The sequence below is a fragment of the Diplotaxodon limnothrissa genome, linkage group LG3 (assembly GCF_057381915.1).
Source record: "Diplotaxodon limnothrissa isolate DT_005_m linkage group LG3, D_limnothrissa_male_GT1.1, whole genome shotgun sequence".
NCBI classification, from domain to species: Eukaryota; Metazoa; Chordata; class Actinopteri; order Cichliformes; family Cichlidae; genus Diplotaxodon; species Diplotaxodon limnothrissa.
The window spans coordinates 59,265,781-59,282,393 of record NC_140598.1 but is presented as its reverse complement, the minus strand read 5'-3'; the positions used below and the strand labels follow the sequence as shown (position 1 = coordinate 59,282,393).

The window sequence follows — 16,613 nt, the reverse complement described above, 5'->3', positions numbered from 1 at the left end:
GGATACTTTCCTCATTTTAATCAAGAACACAGCTCTAATTATTTCAGATTAAAAAACAAAGTTAAATGTCTAATCGTCTTCAAAGCATTTACATAAAAGTGATTTGCATTAAAGGGATTGTTTACTTCACAGAGTCTATTAATTCATGTTTTCTTGCAGTGGGTGTCATGTTCTGAATTAAGAAATCAAGATATTTGTACTGGATGTCTCAACTTACAAAACTGCATCATTACTTAAGCTCATGGGCCTCTCACTCAGTACCAGACAACATCAAACTCGACACGGGAATCTGGGAGATTTTCATAAAATGCTTGTAAGCCTGACAGTTTCATAGCTTAATATTAATTCCAGATGTGCAGCTGAATATAATCATTACGTTGCTTGCTGAGTATCCTGTACCAGTTCTGTAAATCTGCCTTAATCCACAGACTTGATTTACAATTATAAACAGGTATAAAACTACCTCATTAGTTTTCCTTCGCATTAGTGACCATGAAGTTCAGAAAGATCAGATTGAATCTGTTAATGATCGTGGACCAGCCGTTCGTTTGCATGCAGAGCATTTGAACTATGACTATTTAATGACCCAAGCTACAATGACTCTACTAAATATGACACCTGCAGTAGGATTAGGATTGTGCTCTGTTTTCATGTATGTATCACATACAGTTTAATTAGGTTTAAAAGCATGCATGTGGTAAAATGTAGTGCTGGGAATGCTAAGCTGAAAAGAACCATTGATGATATGACCTTGAAACTGGTGAGCAGCTATAGAATAGAGACACAAGATTTGTTTCCCTTTTCCACAACACATCATGTACGCTGCGTGTTTTGGTTGATGTCAGTCTCCTTTGCCCTCCTGTCAGCCTACTGGTCACATAGTGCATAGTATATGTACAGTATCACTACTGAGCCGACAAACCTTGTCTGGAAGATAAGAAGGGCTCTTGTCTCGTTCTAAATCTACTCGTTACTGGTTGGAAGACTCGAGTGAGAAACCCTCACACACGAACAGATGGCTCCAGTGTTTGTGTCAGTGATATGAACTGAAAATGCACATAAAGCAACGAGCATTTCTAAAGTTAATTTTTATCTACGCAAATGTCAGCGCAACATGCATTGCAGCAAAAGCTGCTGGGTTAATTGGCAATGACTTGCATATTGCTTGAGCATAAGTTGTCAAACTCACCAGGGCCTCCCTTCCTCGATTTCCCTGCTTTTAACTTGTTTTGCTATCAACTTCCAGTCTCCTCCTCTCTCTCAGCTACATCTGTCTCAGAGCTTGTCGGTATAAAGAGGACAGCTTGTATATGCATTTGTGAGTGTGCTCTGTCTTCTTCCCTTACCCTGTCACTTTCCTCTTGCAATTACAAGCACGTATCCACTCACCTCCCCATCTCAAAACACACTCGGTCTCATACTTCGAGGTGGACCACCTCCTTGTATTGCCCGTGGGTCTGCAGATGTCTACTGCTCTTCTCTGTTTGCTTCTGTCTCTCCTCCCCTCGGTTAATCTGTCCATCCCTTTATTTCTCCCTCTTAGTCTTCCTGCCTCACTCTTCATCACCCCGTCTGCAGTCTCTCCCCACTCTCACTCTCCAGTTTCATTTGGTCTCATCTCCTCCTCCATCACCGCCTCCCACCTTCCCTCATTTCGATTACTTCCTTCATGTATCTCTAATCTTTCTATCGTTCCTCCCCTCCCCCTCTTCTCTAAGCCTCTCGTTATCGCTCCTCTCTCGTCTCCTCCCCTCGTGACAGGTACCATTCTTCACTCTGCTCCTAGCTTGGCTGGCTGGGCAGGGCGTGTATGTGTTTTCGTTACATTTGCCTTCTCCCTGAAACAGTCGCGCACACACTGATCTGGATGATATAATCCTACGCTCTTTAGGGCAGTTCAGGTTTGGATAGTTGCATTTCGAGCAAAGTACACAGATGCACACACAAAATCCACCGGCATGCCGCACACTCAAACGTGCCATTGTGCCACATTTCTGCTGCCAGGGGTGCGAAGTCACGCAGGACCACTTAGTGAGGACTGCACATTAGTTGAAGAGAAAGATGGACAGAAGGTGGAAGAGCAGTGTGAGAGAAAAGGAAGACGGAGGTGGTGGGAACAGAAAGAGCCGCTGGAGGTGGGTGAGGGTGGAACAGGGCTCGTGTCTCAGATGTGATAATGAGAGCTTTAATTTGGATTAATCGGCATTAATTCCTGATAAAAAGCATTTATGGGAGAGAGGCAGAAATGACAGGAGCTAATTTAATCTCCCTATTCAGTCTCCAAAGTAGCTTTGGGTAACAGAATGTAAAATATGTCCAGTGTAAATTATTTAGCACTGTATCTATACAACACTAACGGTAAACGTGTGCGTAGATGTTTATTTTTATGTTCAGCCTTGCCAAAGTGTGACTCGATGAATGGCAATGTCAGTAAGTGGGTCAGTTTCTCTGCCATCTCAGCTACTGAAAGGATCAACATGAACATTTACAGAGAAACTTCTGCTCCCCAGGACAAAGACGGTTAGTTTTTTCCTTTTTCTGTTTTAGTGACGCTCTGAAATTGAACGCAGGACCTTAAATTGATCAGATTTCTCTCTGCGCGTCTCAACATCTCAGAGCAGATTGTTACAAATTTTATATCCAATCTGGTCCCAGTATGTCTTTCCCAGAGGGAATCCAGCGACTCTCCTCAAGGTTTCTGGCTGAATAAGATGTAGATGTAACACGGTGCACTGTCAACCTTTTAGCGGGGCTTAACACCCGGTTTCTTGGTCTTGTCAGGGGGAAAAGATAACAGCAGGCGTTTTCTACTGCAGTGCATTTTGTTCAGAGGCTCAAGAAGCTGATTACTTATGTCAGTCCAGTCAAAAGCTAAACTCCCCTCTAAAGTAGTGGCATAAAGACACCATCCACAGTAAGACGGAGAGCGATCAGCAGCCAAGAGTCTGAGCTCGGCTTCGCGCAGGAACAGAGGAAATCAGATTTTTCTAACCCGACCACAATGTGATTTTCCTCACTCCTCGTCTAAAAATATAGGAAAGCTCACACATCATATATAGCTCATACACCGCTGAAAATATGATTTCTCTTTTTCCCCGTGTGTGAGGCATCCGGAGAGAGTTGGAGGTGGGTGATTCATCAACAGAGATTGATAATGGGAGTAACACTCGTGATGTTACTGTGGATCAAGCAAAAAGAAATATTTGGCAGACGGACTAGAGAGAAGAGGGATGGGAACGGGACCAAGTTGATTCATGAAGAGTAAAAATCCAACATGTTGGCTTTTAGTGTAAAGACAAAGGTCAAGATAGTGAGTGAGGGATGAAGTAAGAAGGCTGTTCTGTGAAGATGGGTAATAAAGATGGAAAGATGTAACACCTGTGCAGTGAAAGGAGGAGAAACATGAACTCCAGACGCAGAGAAAACTAAGCAACATTGAGCTTTGCTGTGTTTTGATCGATTTTAAGTAACTCAGCAGTATGCTTTTGTTTGACATCTCCACAGCTTATATTAACAACCGGCTCAAATCTCTCAAGGTTTTTTGCAGTCGTTCATTGTGTAAAAGCAGGGTGTCATTATAGCCTCTACTCACAAACCCCGTCAACCTGAACTACAGGTGTTGTAGCCGACAATGCTGAAGGGAGATGCATTTCTTCTATCTTGTTTCTTGTCTCGCTGCGTAATCACTTGCACTTGTCCTTTGAACATAGTCCAAATGGTTTTGGACTTTAGCAGGCATCCTGGGGCTGTTCTTGACACTTTGCTTCTGATTGCACAGAAACAAGTTTCAAAAGAACTGATCTGATCGTGTTGATGTTTGTTAAAATGCAGTTGCACAGTGGGAGGAACCGTTTGAGACACTTTCATTATTTTTGTCACTTAAGTATTGTTATTTTTAACCAAAGATGTTATAATGCTGTATCAGGATTTGCTCTGTTGATCTGACAGTGTAGCTTAAATCGTTTATACTGTTGCTTCCACTGATGGCATTTTCTATTTTTACAGCAGCTTGACATGAAAAAAGTCAGTATTGCTATGTCTAAACACAAAAAGCGCTTACACACATTCTCGTTTTGCAATCTTAGTGAGGACATCTAGTTCACATAATGCTGCTTACCTTACCCCTAACCATCAAAAATGAATGCCTAACCATAACTTAATTGTAACCCTGGCATTAAAACCACATTTTGAACCTGAAAATGCCTTCAAACTCGTGAGGACTGGTGTGCATGTCCTCTCTTGGTCCCCACAAGTATAGTAGAATGCCAGTTTCTGGTCCTCACAAAGATGCCTAAACAGGAACACACACACACACGGGGCTGTAGTTGTTGAAAGACTGAAGTGATCCCACGAGCTCAGATAGCCTAACAAGCACCCAAATCCCAGGAGGTTGTAGTAATCCCAGAGGGATGTGTGTGCTTTATTTCTTCCTCACAATAATTTGGTGTCGCTTCTTTGAGAAATAGGTGTCAAGGTCTTTGTTTGGGGATTCCTCAGGGAATGTCAGCTTAATCTATATTTGTTCATCCATTTTCTCTCCTTGCTCTCTCTCCTTTTGAGTGCTCTAATTGCCTTGGAAATAGACTTTGTGTAAAACGTGGACCCGCTTCCTGCATGCGCTGCTCCTTCAGCTGTCAGTTCTTACATTTACAGACGATGCATCGGGGTTGAAAACAACCCCAAAAACCAAAATGTGAAAATGGTTTTTAAATTTAGAAGAGGTTAAATCTGGAAGGTGAAACTAACAGCATCTTTTCTGTTTTATTCCCCCTTGGCTCTCTCTTTCTAACAGATAATAAAATGTTAAGGACTGAGTACAAACCGTAGTGTTTGTTTATGAGATTGGAAGTTGGTGAGTCATATTAATTGACCCCTTTCTCACTTTAATGGTCCAAGCACCAGATGGAAGTCAACAGGAAAGCCTTAAATTTGCGTCTCCAATCATTACAATAAGAGTAATGTGTGCAACTGATATTTGCACCAGTGTCCTGTTCAGTCTGAAGTGACTCTACCTATCACCATTATGCTAATAGGGATCGCTATTACCATAATGATATGCCATTATAAATAATGAAAGAGTGAATACGTGTGATTTTAATGAATGTTTTCTGCACCCTTTTTTCTTCCCTCCTCGTTTTCAGGTTCATTCTGTTTTCACGGAGCAGACCAAATCAGATGATTAAAGAGGCTGTGTCGATGTAAACATCTTTTCATTTCCCTTCCTCCGGGTCTCTCTGTGCTTAATCTTTGTAGACAGCATCTTCATTAAAACAAACACTCTGTGACCACTTCTCTTTTGCTGAAATCACCGCGGATGTGCAGAAATACCTGTGCTCTGCAAACGGGAGGACTTGGCGTGGAAGAATGCTGTAGCCTGACAGACAAACTGCAGCAACTTCTACTCTAACATTACCCAACTAAAAAGATGCTCGATTTTCTCTTAATACTTTATTTTTTCCTCTATAAATATGTGGATATATATATTTTTTTTTTTTTTCTGTCAGCTTAAAGGCCACAGTGAATAACAGCGGCTCTCCTTGTCCTAAGCAAACTGTGATAAGTATCCAACTGAAGGGTACATCAGGCTAATAGTAACTTTCTTTATCCAGAAATGGGTTTAACACTCCCAAAGTGCTCAGACTTTTTTCCTCTTTGCTAGGTGACTCCTTCCTCAAAGATCGTGGGTGACCTGGCCCAGTTCATGGTGCAGAACAACCTGACCAGAGCAGAGGTGGAGGAGAGAGCGGACGAGTTGTCCTTCCCCCTCTCTGTCGTCGAGTTCCTTCAGGGATACGTTGGGATACCACACGGAGGATTCCCTGAGCCGTTCAGATCTAAGGTACTCATATTGGAGTCTTTGTATATAATTCCAATAAGGATTTGTACAAAAGCATTCATTTATTTATTTAAAAACCATTTAACTTCCAATCTGCTGGAATAAATGGACACGGCTATTTAGATCACAAAATACTCGCTCAACATTTGTCCTTCACGTCCTTCATCTGTGCCTTTTTGTAACAAACACGGGCCAGAGAGCTTCATTAAAGGTGTTACACACATGCAAACACTCAAGTTGTGTTTCATGCTTTATCTCATCTGGCACAAGCTGAAAACAGTTTCTTTGCCTCTGCTCTTCTTTTCTCATCTCCTCACGAGTGCATACAGCGAGGGCGACCGCTATGCGCATCAGCATGACGTCTCCTTGGGAGTTACAAGAACACACAGAGGATTTAAAAAATGTCACAATTTCCCCAATGTTTCTAACATAGTGGCTAGTTGACATTTCTGAAAAGTTTTTTTTTCAGTATTTCCTTTTCCATCTAATATATTGAGCAGTGTAAGTGTGTAGATGTACAGTTAAAGGGAATTTTTAATACTTTAATGTATTCCCCCACTGGTCAAGTCATTTTTAAAGCCTCAGTTCATAGCTTAGTTTTATCTTAAACGATCTGTTGGTTTGTTTTTGTCGTCATTTGGCTCCCGTCCTTCCCTTTCTTTGTTTGTTTGAAACATCGCTTGTCCTCCTGCCACTTTTCTTCTTCCTCAACCATAATCAGATGTTTTTTATTTAGTTGTGATGGTATATTGGTGTGTCTTATGTTTTTAAATACTTTGTCTGGTGAGTCATTACCATTTTAAAAAGCGCAGATAGCTGCTGTGTTCATTCCGGTCATCAGGTTTGGTTTATGTGGTTTTCTGTTAAGTCAGCATTCACGCTGCAAGATGCTAAAGTGTCACTGTTTTCTTTTTTCATTTAACTTGTTATTTAAGTGGATATTTGCATTCCAAATAATGCAAAAAAGTCACCAGGCTTTTTTAAAAAACAACTATCAGAGCTGCAGGTTGCATCGTAGTGTGTACTCCGAGTAAATACTTCATACGAAATCCTCTCATCTCAGCCAGAACATCTGACTAAATCTCTCGATATTCAGACACCGACAGCCCGTCAGCACCGAGGGGCAGTTGAGCGCACAGCATAACTTCAGTCGTTCATTCAGTTAAATGATGACTACCACAGTTTACTTTTGCTTTGATTTCATTGTGTTTTAATTTGTGTGCTATTGTGTTTGCCTATGTCGACACGGAAGCCGCACAGCTGAGACCTAAATCTGATATTCACTCTCACACACCATGTATCAGCATGACTGATTTACATAACCTCGGCTCAGACGTGAAAAGACACGAGAGGAATTTTGTTTAACGGAAAGAAAGTAAAACATTTATCACATTGTGACTACTTTGCCTTCAGTCATTGACCTTTAGTTGCTGCTGTGTCGCTCATCTTTATTAATGCATATAAGCACACACATGTATAACCCCAGCTGTACGCTGTAGCTTAAGGTTATATTCGTACACTATCAGCAAAGAAGCAGCAGTGTTTCCTTAATGGTGCTTCGGTGGTGTTAATTAGCTGGTGAACAGGCGTTCCATAATTATATCACATTCATTCATTTCTCAAAGGCTGTCGCAAAGTTACTTTCATTCCTTTGAATCATAAAGTGGTAACTGAGTTGTTTCCTCGTCTGGTGCGGGTGGAAAAAACACAATGGACAAGGGAAAAAGATGGGGGACAAGGTGGGAATGTGGATTGTGAGACTGAGGAAAGAGAAGTGTATTAGACCATCAGAAATGAAACGAGCTAATGAAATGAGTGTCATTAAAAATGCAGCATATCCCTCAGAGGAGCATACTTGAAAAGAAAGGAAAGGGGAAAACTGAGTGCGTGTGATGTTTAGGATTTCCCACAGAAATGTGGAGAGTCACCAAATAACCTTGGAGGAAGTTTCCTTTATTTGTTAATGGAAACAGACACACACACGGAGTCACTGTCTGTGTCTCACACTTAAACAATCAAGCATTTAGGTGTAAGGCCATCCTCAGAGGAGACTGTGCTAATGAGCAGGGACTCCAGTGAACCTGCTATCTTTGAAGTGCCTTTCTCGCACACGCACAAATGAGTAAGCTATCTTTGAACGGTTAGCTCTGTGACTAATAGAATTGCACTGGGCCCTTTCTCTAGAGATTTCTGCAGGGTGCACACACACGCTTGATGATGTTATGAAGATGCAAAGCAGCACACAAATTAGTAAACATAACAAATGTATACAGTTGTGGTAGAAAGTACGCCCTTTTTCAGTTCCAAGGTTTTACTTTTATCAGGATGCAATAAAAATCATCTGGTCCTCAGCAGGTCTTAAGTTAGGTCATTATAACCTCAGATAAACTGTAAAACATAACTGATTTCACTGTTATTAACAAAATAAGCTGATAAACAAATACAATCAATGAACTGATCATCAGCAAGTGTGTGTGCACCTCTGCATGTATTATCACAATGCCAAGGAGGAAAGACTAAAAGCAACGACTTGGAGAAGCAACCGTTGCTGTCCATCAATTTGAGAAGGGTTGAAAGTTTACAAACAATTTGATGTCCATCATTCTACAGTGAGAAAGATTATTCACGAGTGGAAAATATTCAAGACAGCTGCCAATCTTCCCAGGAGTGAACATCCCAGCAAATTCTCCCCCGAGGTCAGATTGTGCAACGCTCTGACCAGAAACTGCAAAAAAATACAAATATAACATCTCTGACTTTACTGGCGTCAGTTGGCGTGTTAAGAGTGAACAAGTATCACTTGTGTGGGAGGGTGGCTAGCCGGGAAGCCTCTTATCTAAAAAGAACATGGGTCTACAAAGTTGCATCTCAACTAAAGCCACAATACTTCTGGAACAACGTCCTTTGGAGAGACAAGACCAAAGTGGAGGAAACGAAACAGCAGAGCAGCACAAACACCTCATAGCAACTATCAAGCAAGGTGGAGGAGGGGTCACCTCACCATGACCCCCTCTGTATATTGCAATATTGTGTGACGATCTTCTGACAACTAAAGCTTGTCTAAAACTGGACCAGGACAGTGAAATCTGTAACAGAATGGCCCAATCAAAGAACAGATCTCAAACTGATTGAAACCTTAACAGATGCACACAAACAACAATGACCTGAAGCAGCATTTGTAAGAAGAATGGGCCAGAATTCCTCCACAGCATGTGAGAAACTGATGAATTGCTTTGTGTACGACTTTAAGTTGTTGAAGGCGCTTCTATGACCTACTGAGTCATGGGATGTGCTTAGTTTTTCACACTATAACATAGACCACAAAGGTCAGCACCAAAGACACGAGTGAAAACGCCAAGTCTTCCAGTAGCTTCCTCCTTTTGCATGTTTCAGGAGACAAAACAAGGGTTCCTACTCTTTACAGCAGCCTTTAGATGAATTGACACTTCTCAACATGATCTCCTCAGCGCACATTATTATTAGCCCCAGATCAATTGTCTCTTTCAGACACCAGCAACTGTGTGGGCAGATAAAATGTCATATCATTGGTCTTAAAGCAGTGTCTGTATATTGCTTCTGAACAGTTTCTTTGAATTGTCATTTATTTTTGTCACGTGTAACGCTGCAGTCATGTTTGATGGGCTGATAGTAGCTTACTGGCTGAAATGAGGGAGATGGAGAGAACTAAAGTAGAAACCACCGCAGAGCTTGACATGACAGTGCTGCTGTTTTTATGTAAATGTAAAAAAAAATAACTTAAGTTTCCATTCTGTTTCTACTGCTTCTCTCCTCCTTTGTGCCTCAAAGCATTCAGTGCATCTGTCTTCCTCTTCCTCTCACTCTGTGTCAATTTAGTGTTTTTGACAGGTTCAAGTTTTTATGTAAAGCTGTGAAGTACAATGTGAAGGTTTTACCATCACTTTAGATATTTCACATGCTTCCACCTCCCATGGGGACGTTATGAAGAAAATCCAGAAAGACTGTATGACTTTATAAAGTTTTAGTAAATAGTTTGTTCGGGACCCTCTTTTGCTTATTTTTTCCCCCTCTCATTTCATCTTCATTTCCTCCTTTTCCGTTTCAACATCCTATTTCAGGTGCTGAAGTCTCTTCCCCGCATTGACGGTCGACCTGGTGCCTCTCTGCCACCTATGGACTTCAAGTCCCTGGAAGAGGGCCTGCGAGCCACACACGGGGATGACATCACCCCTGAGGATGTGATGTCAGCAGCCATGTACCCCAAGGTGTTCCAGGAGTTTAAGGAGTTTACTGGTGAGTGGACCGACTGGAAATAAACTGTAGGGTTTATGAGACTTCTTTTTTTTCTGTTTCAATTTTTGTAATTTAACTGCTGTGTGAAATGTGTGTTTAATCACACTGCATTCGTGTGATTAAACAAGTCTTAGTTTGTGGTATGTTGTTCTCATTTGTGTTACTACTGGGGCTTGAAATTGGTACCAGCCAAACTTGGGTCAGGAACGCAGAGTATAAAGTTGACCCATTTGGTGCAAATATTTTTGTGTTTGGAGAGAGAAATCATCGTAATTCCAACTTGGTCTAAAGGCACAAGCTTGGAGCAAGAAATGACTAATGTAGCAAATTCAACAATAAAGGTTACATATGAATCAGATTTGACTGGAAGCAGTTTGAAGCTGCTGCCTGGATTGACCTGAGTTTAATTATTCTTTGTGGAGTTAGGACGTTGTTAGTTGTTAGTCTGGCGTTGGCTCTATGTGAAGGTTTTTAATTAATGTGCAGTTGTTCCTTCAATAGCGGGCTAGGCTCTATACAACCCTTAATCTAATGTGAACACTCATTCTTTTATGAGTGTTTCATATTTACAATATTTACCAAAACAAGCCATTTTTTAAAGCTGGATATTCTGCAGTTTCTCCCGTGTGGTGTGATGAAAATGAGCTATTATGCATCAGCATATGGGAAGTTTGGTGGGAGTTTAATAAAAGGCACATATCCGGGGCCTGTTCTCCATATCTAAGTTTATATTTTAGTCTAATCAAGCTGATAGGAGTTTGGCTTGATCCCAGATCATCCAGTGGATGTAAAGTCAATCCTACACGGCAGCGAGTTTAATTACGCAAACAAGATTAAATGATTAAACTGAAGCTGTGGGATTCTTCCTGGACAGCATTTCAGGGAATCAGAAAGGAAAATCCTTTTTCCTTTCTGATTCTTTAACTTGAGAGATTAATTTAAGTTGGAGGGACCTGGTTGTGGCTAATTTGCCAACATCTGGGGGAAAATGTGGGATTTCCTCCCTCTGCCCATCAACAGTTGTGGATGAGTTGCAGTAATTACAGCGAGGGACCTGTGATGTGACGGAACATCTGATGAACTTAAAATCAAGTCACTGCTGCTGCACCATGTCAGGGGCTCAGAGGTGGAGATCCTGCCTTCATCGTGCTCTAAACAAATCAGGATAGAAGATCTTTGTTCTGTTGACCTGTAGTTCTTGAAAGTACAAAGGTGTTTGCATTTTTACTTTGTGACTGACTTTTATGACGCGTAAGCATAAAGGCATGATGTAATGCAGTTATTTCTATTTCTTTTTCACATTTTAGATCAGACGTTTTTTTGATTTTATTTTTTTTTAAACTCCTCTTTTCTTATTTCTGTTGAAGTTTTCACTGTCAGTGTGAATTATCTCAGTAAGTTCCTGATAGAATCATAGATTTGCTGGTCGTGGTTTCCAGTGTCGATATGTTTCCCATTTGAATGACCACAAGAGTACACCATCAGTTCGGATGATTGAATTCGGCCTGGATAATCTAATTCTCTTGTGGCTCTGAAGAACCATACAAGCGTTATCAAGATTACTGATCCTGGATCAGAGAGCTGATCTCTGAACTTTTTTAACTGATGTGCAGAGAACTGGCGCCGACACTGTTTTCTTTTTTCAGCCAACTTTGGCCCAGTGGATTGTCTCAGCACCAGGCTGTTCTTGGATGGACCCAAGATTGCGGAAGAGTTTGAGGTAAGTAACCACTTACACCATTCTCACTGTTTTTACATCACTAATCTAATTGTTTTTCCTGCCACGGCTTTGTTAGCTTGTTACGCTCACAATATCATCTTTAACATGCATGAATCACCACACGGACACGTAAACAAGGTTAAAAACTTCCCCCTATTAAAGCAGGATTTTAACTGAGTAAATGTTCTTGGATTCAGTTAGCTGATGAGAAATGACTTGAGTTAAGTAGAGTTCATTAAATGAGTTGTTTTCAGCCTAATTCTTGTGCATTCAAAGCCAACCTTCATAGGATATTAAAGGATATTAAATAAATAAATGCTAACAATGCACAAAAACCCCTGCTGTCTGTGGACACCTCTTTTATCATTTGCTTTTTTTTGGAGGGAAGTGGGGTGAAGAAAAGTGCACGTTATTGTTAAGCAACTGTCACTAATTGTATCATAATACATTTAATCTTAATTCCTCTAATGGCCCAATTTTATCTTTAATTAACTCTGATGTTTTAACAGTTTAATAAAGAAAAGACGTTATCTGCAGGAAATGATCTTTCCGTCAGTGCGGATGACTGAGGTTTGATTCGGTTTGGTGCAGTCACAGTGAAGTGCTGATAACAGTGGGAGGACGGAGATATTAACAATTTACCAGGGGAACAACAAACAGGATTTCTGATCCCTGTGGCCAGCAGATTGGCCTTCCTGCACTGAAATAGCAGATTAATTTAGTTGTATGATGTTTGAGACGAGGCTTGTGAAAACTACTGGGACCAACATGTCGTGCCAAAAATTTTAACTGGTGCTGACTTATAAAGATTATAGTGTTCGCTTAATCTGCAGCAGAGAGGCAGCTGAACAGTGCAGTCAGAAGAAGCAAAACACATGAGTTGAATCATTTTGCATGTAAGTACAGGTAATAACTGGCTGTCACCTAGTTTCTGCCACTTTCATAATGTTACACGAGTAGAAGCAGCAGGATGGAGAAGAGTTTAAACTTTAATAAATATGCAGTCAGCAGAAATAATGTCAGGTATTTGCCGTGCTTATTAAACAGTTCTCTATGAAAAGGAGACGGCACGTTTAAGGACACTCGTTTGTTTTTTATAATTTTTTTCCCATTACTCATTAACACTTTGAGTAAAACTTAGCCTAAAATGATTGTTAAAGTTCAGATTGAAGAGCAGATTGGAGTGTGATGTAGCTGCTGACAGAAACTTTTGCTACAAATGTCACAGTCGCGTCTGATCACAGAGAAACGTTTTCAGATGGATTTGGTCTGTTAACGTAATAAAACTGTATTAATAACCTTTTGTTTTCCTTCAAAATCTATCCTGTAATTTTACATGAGGTTAGACATGATTTTGGTCTGTTTAATGCCAGATCATGTAGGAAGATGAGCAACTCGGTATTGAGGAATACAAATGGTACTCTATTAGATTTCTCTGTCCCTAAAGAGTAAACTCACTCGGATACAAACAAAACTATTATTAGTTGTAGTTTAGTAATGGACTAGAATAGTAAGAGACTTCAGTTTGGGTGAAGAGGTGTGGTTGTACCTCTGACCAGATGGCATCAGTACAAAACAAGTGAGCAGGAGGTGAGGCAGGGCAGAGATGTCTGTGACATTTTTTGTTGCTGCTTTTTTATGACTTCTATAAAAGGATGATTAAGATTTGCAGCCCTTCCTGTGTTTTTGTTCTTTAACTTAACTAAACCTACACGCGTGACAATTACATGTTAACCTTGTGAAGTGTAAAATGAAGCTGATTATAACAACATCATGAAACTGAACTGATTCCTGTCACCTTGATAAATTGAGGAAACCTGAAAACCTGCTGCCTTTGGTGTCACTGTACACTGTAACTAAAATGTTACAGGAACACTAACTAAAATGTTACAGTAACACTAACTAAAATGTTACAGTAACACTAACTAAAATGTTACAGTAACACTAACTAAAATGTTACAGTGTAACTAAAATGTTACAGTAATACTAACATTTTAGTTAGTGTTAAATGTAAAATGTTACACTGTAACACTGTAACTAAAATGTTACAGTCTACAGTAACTCCACCCTAATCTCAGCCATTAGTTCGACTACTATTCTGAAGCCTTGAGTTTGGTATTTATAGCTGTCACCTTGTTGGTTTTTTGGATTCATGTAGAAACCAGGGACCATTCATGGAATTATGGTGGTGACTTATCTTTCACAAGAAAGCTACATTATGGCTTATTGAGTTCTTTGTCTGCTTTGCTAGGGGCCATAATTCCCCAAAAGAACACTAGAATGTATTAAAGAATTAAAACAAACAAGAATATACTGATTAGGAAATGTTTACTGAGGTCTGAAATAATAAAAATACAAGTGTGCCGTATGCATTTTCTCATAATGGACTGGTACTAAGGATCGCTCACCTAATCACACACCTTCATACAAGCTCTTTTTTTCTGCGCTACCCTCCTGCTATATTATATAAAAATAGCACATACTCATCAGTTCGACCCGCTCTACCACCTGAGCCACGGCTACATCATAAACTTCTATACAATTAAATTTGCCGTTGCAGCTGGAGGAGTTGCCATCTGCTGTCTGTGCAAGCATTTGGCGTACAGGATCTATACTAAAAGATTTTTTTTGATCCCCTAAATGTGCCTCAATTTGAATATTTCAAATTAAATATAACTATGAAATCTTAAACTACATGGACAAAATATAGCCAGCTAACTAAATTAGCAGTCAGTTCGTCGGTACTTGCAGTCGCCCTGCAAAATGAGTCACTGAAAACCTTTAAATCCATAAACACATTATTTTAACTCATTTTACATATTTTTTTCTCTCTAAATATGAAAAAACCTCCAGTTCTCTTGTAGAGATTGTGTGTGTTCAGCCTCCTGTTGCTGTTTTGGTTGAATGTAGTTGGAGGCTTTTCAGAAGTATTCATGCTCATAAATATGGGTGTGTTGTAGAGAAACCCCACAGATTTATTTTCCATGGTGTCTTAAAATCTACTTTTTAAGTCTTGTGCATTGAGAGTGTGTGATATTCTGCTGCAAGCTCAGTGAGTAATCGGCCTACTCTCCCCTCAGCCTTCATACATCGTCCTTATTTTGTTTTCATATGTTAAACTAATTGTCTATATAGTACATATTTCTTTCATAAGGGTTCTTTTCTGTACTCTACGTCAAACTCTCTAATCTTTTGACGAGTATTAAAATTCCAGTATATTCCTAACAGCCTTCATACATTATAAATCATCTGATCCTCCTGCATCTTTTTCTTCCTTTCAGAAATTGCTCTTCATTCCCTCAGTATGACTGCCGCACACGGATCCGACTGACAGTGATTCAGAGCAGTGAAAGGCAACCATGTTTAATTACGGCTTCATTTCAGTGCAGCAAAATGTTTCCAGGCTGGTGTTAATTGATTTTTATATTACCGGAGACATAGGAAGCACTACTACCCTCCTGCTGTATTATTAGGAAAAATCCACTGTGCTCATTTAGTATTGACCCTAAAGACTCGCAGCTCCACCTCATCCACCCAAATCATTTGATGCCTCGAGTTAGAATTCTGTAAGGGGACCCATACCCAGACCCCTAACCACAGATCAGAATAAAACCTTCAAACATTTGATTAAGCCTAAGCAGTTTTAGCATGTAATTATTTGCTTTGAATTTGCAGTTTGGGATACATTGTTCAGCTCCTTTCACACTCGGCAACATACTAAATAGTCAGTGTGAATAGCAAGAAAAAAAATCTGCAATTTTAGAGGAAGAAAAGCAAAAAGTATCAATAATCAGTCTTGCCTATTGCTGTATCGACTTTCCTTCCATTTAAAATGATTTCCTAACTGTCCTTCCTTTAAACTGAAGACTTCATATACACAGCCCGTCTTACCTTTCAAAGATTCTGTTTGCATTTTCCCTGCCTAAGTGTCTGTCATTCACACTTACCGAGTGCACTGATGTTTCTTTCCAACCTCAGCTGTCACCTCGTCTTGCTGCTGTTTATCTAATCTCCTCTCCGTCAGAGCTATTGTCGTTTTTTGTTTTTTTTGTTTTTTTTTACTTTCACTCAGTTTTGTGCTCAACATCAGTCTTTGCCACAGAAACGAGCCTGCCCCTGTTGTCATGACGATGGGCACTTTCATCAGATCGGATCCGATTAGCGGTGCCGAGCAAACCGTGGAATGAAAACATGTCAAAGAGTGACCCGTCGTAAGGAGAGTGAGTCACCTCACGGAGGCTAAAAGACTAGAACGACTGATTTCAGTTGTCTCATTGCTGTTTCACTGAATTTAAGCGTGAATTGTTACTATTGTAACTGGAGTTCTCTGGAGTTGGCATGGTTTTATATTGCGCGTATCGACGGTGAGACATTGTGCTATCGGCTATATTCGCTTTTTTCTTCCTATATTCTTCAGGACATACCGTCTGATACATAATGCATTAGTTTCCTTAGGTGCCGCGTGCCTTTATGTTTGAAAGCCAGAGTTATCACCAGTGAAATATTAATAACCTGGCAGTCGAGCACCTATCAAAGCACCACTGACAACGTTAACAGACAGGCAGCCGTCACTGGGGGGAGTTTTGAGTTGCATGAGTTCCGGGCGAATTGACTTTTTGGCCATGTGAGATGCTGCATTTGATGAGACTCTGACAGCTTGAGTGTGAAGTTGGAGATGGACTGCGTGGTGGCCAAATGAGTGATGGCAACAAAAAAAAGTCCAGTGCGCAGAAGAGTAGGTAGCATCGTGTCAGTTTGTGACAGTTATCAATTGGTGTTTGTAGC

At 40.4% G+C, this 16,613-nt stretch overlaps 1 protein-coding gene across 1 annotated transcript in view; it reads left to right on the top strand.

The window, feature by feature from the left end:
* The window catches only part of pcxb (pyruvate carboxylase b), a 313,827-nt gene that overhangs the window by 288,740 nt on the left and 8,474 nt on the right, over nt 1-16,613 (top strand). Inside the window, exons 22-24 of the mRNA XM_085349662.1 lie at nt 5,660-5,839; nt 9,934-10,108; nt 11,755-11,828. Coding sequence (XP_085205788.1) covers nt 5,660-5,839; nt 9,934-10,108; nt 11,755-11,828 — 429 coding nt within the window. The remainder of the gene's footprint in view (nt 1-5,659; nt 5,840-9,933; nt 10,109-11,754; nt 11,829-16,613) is intronic.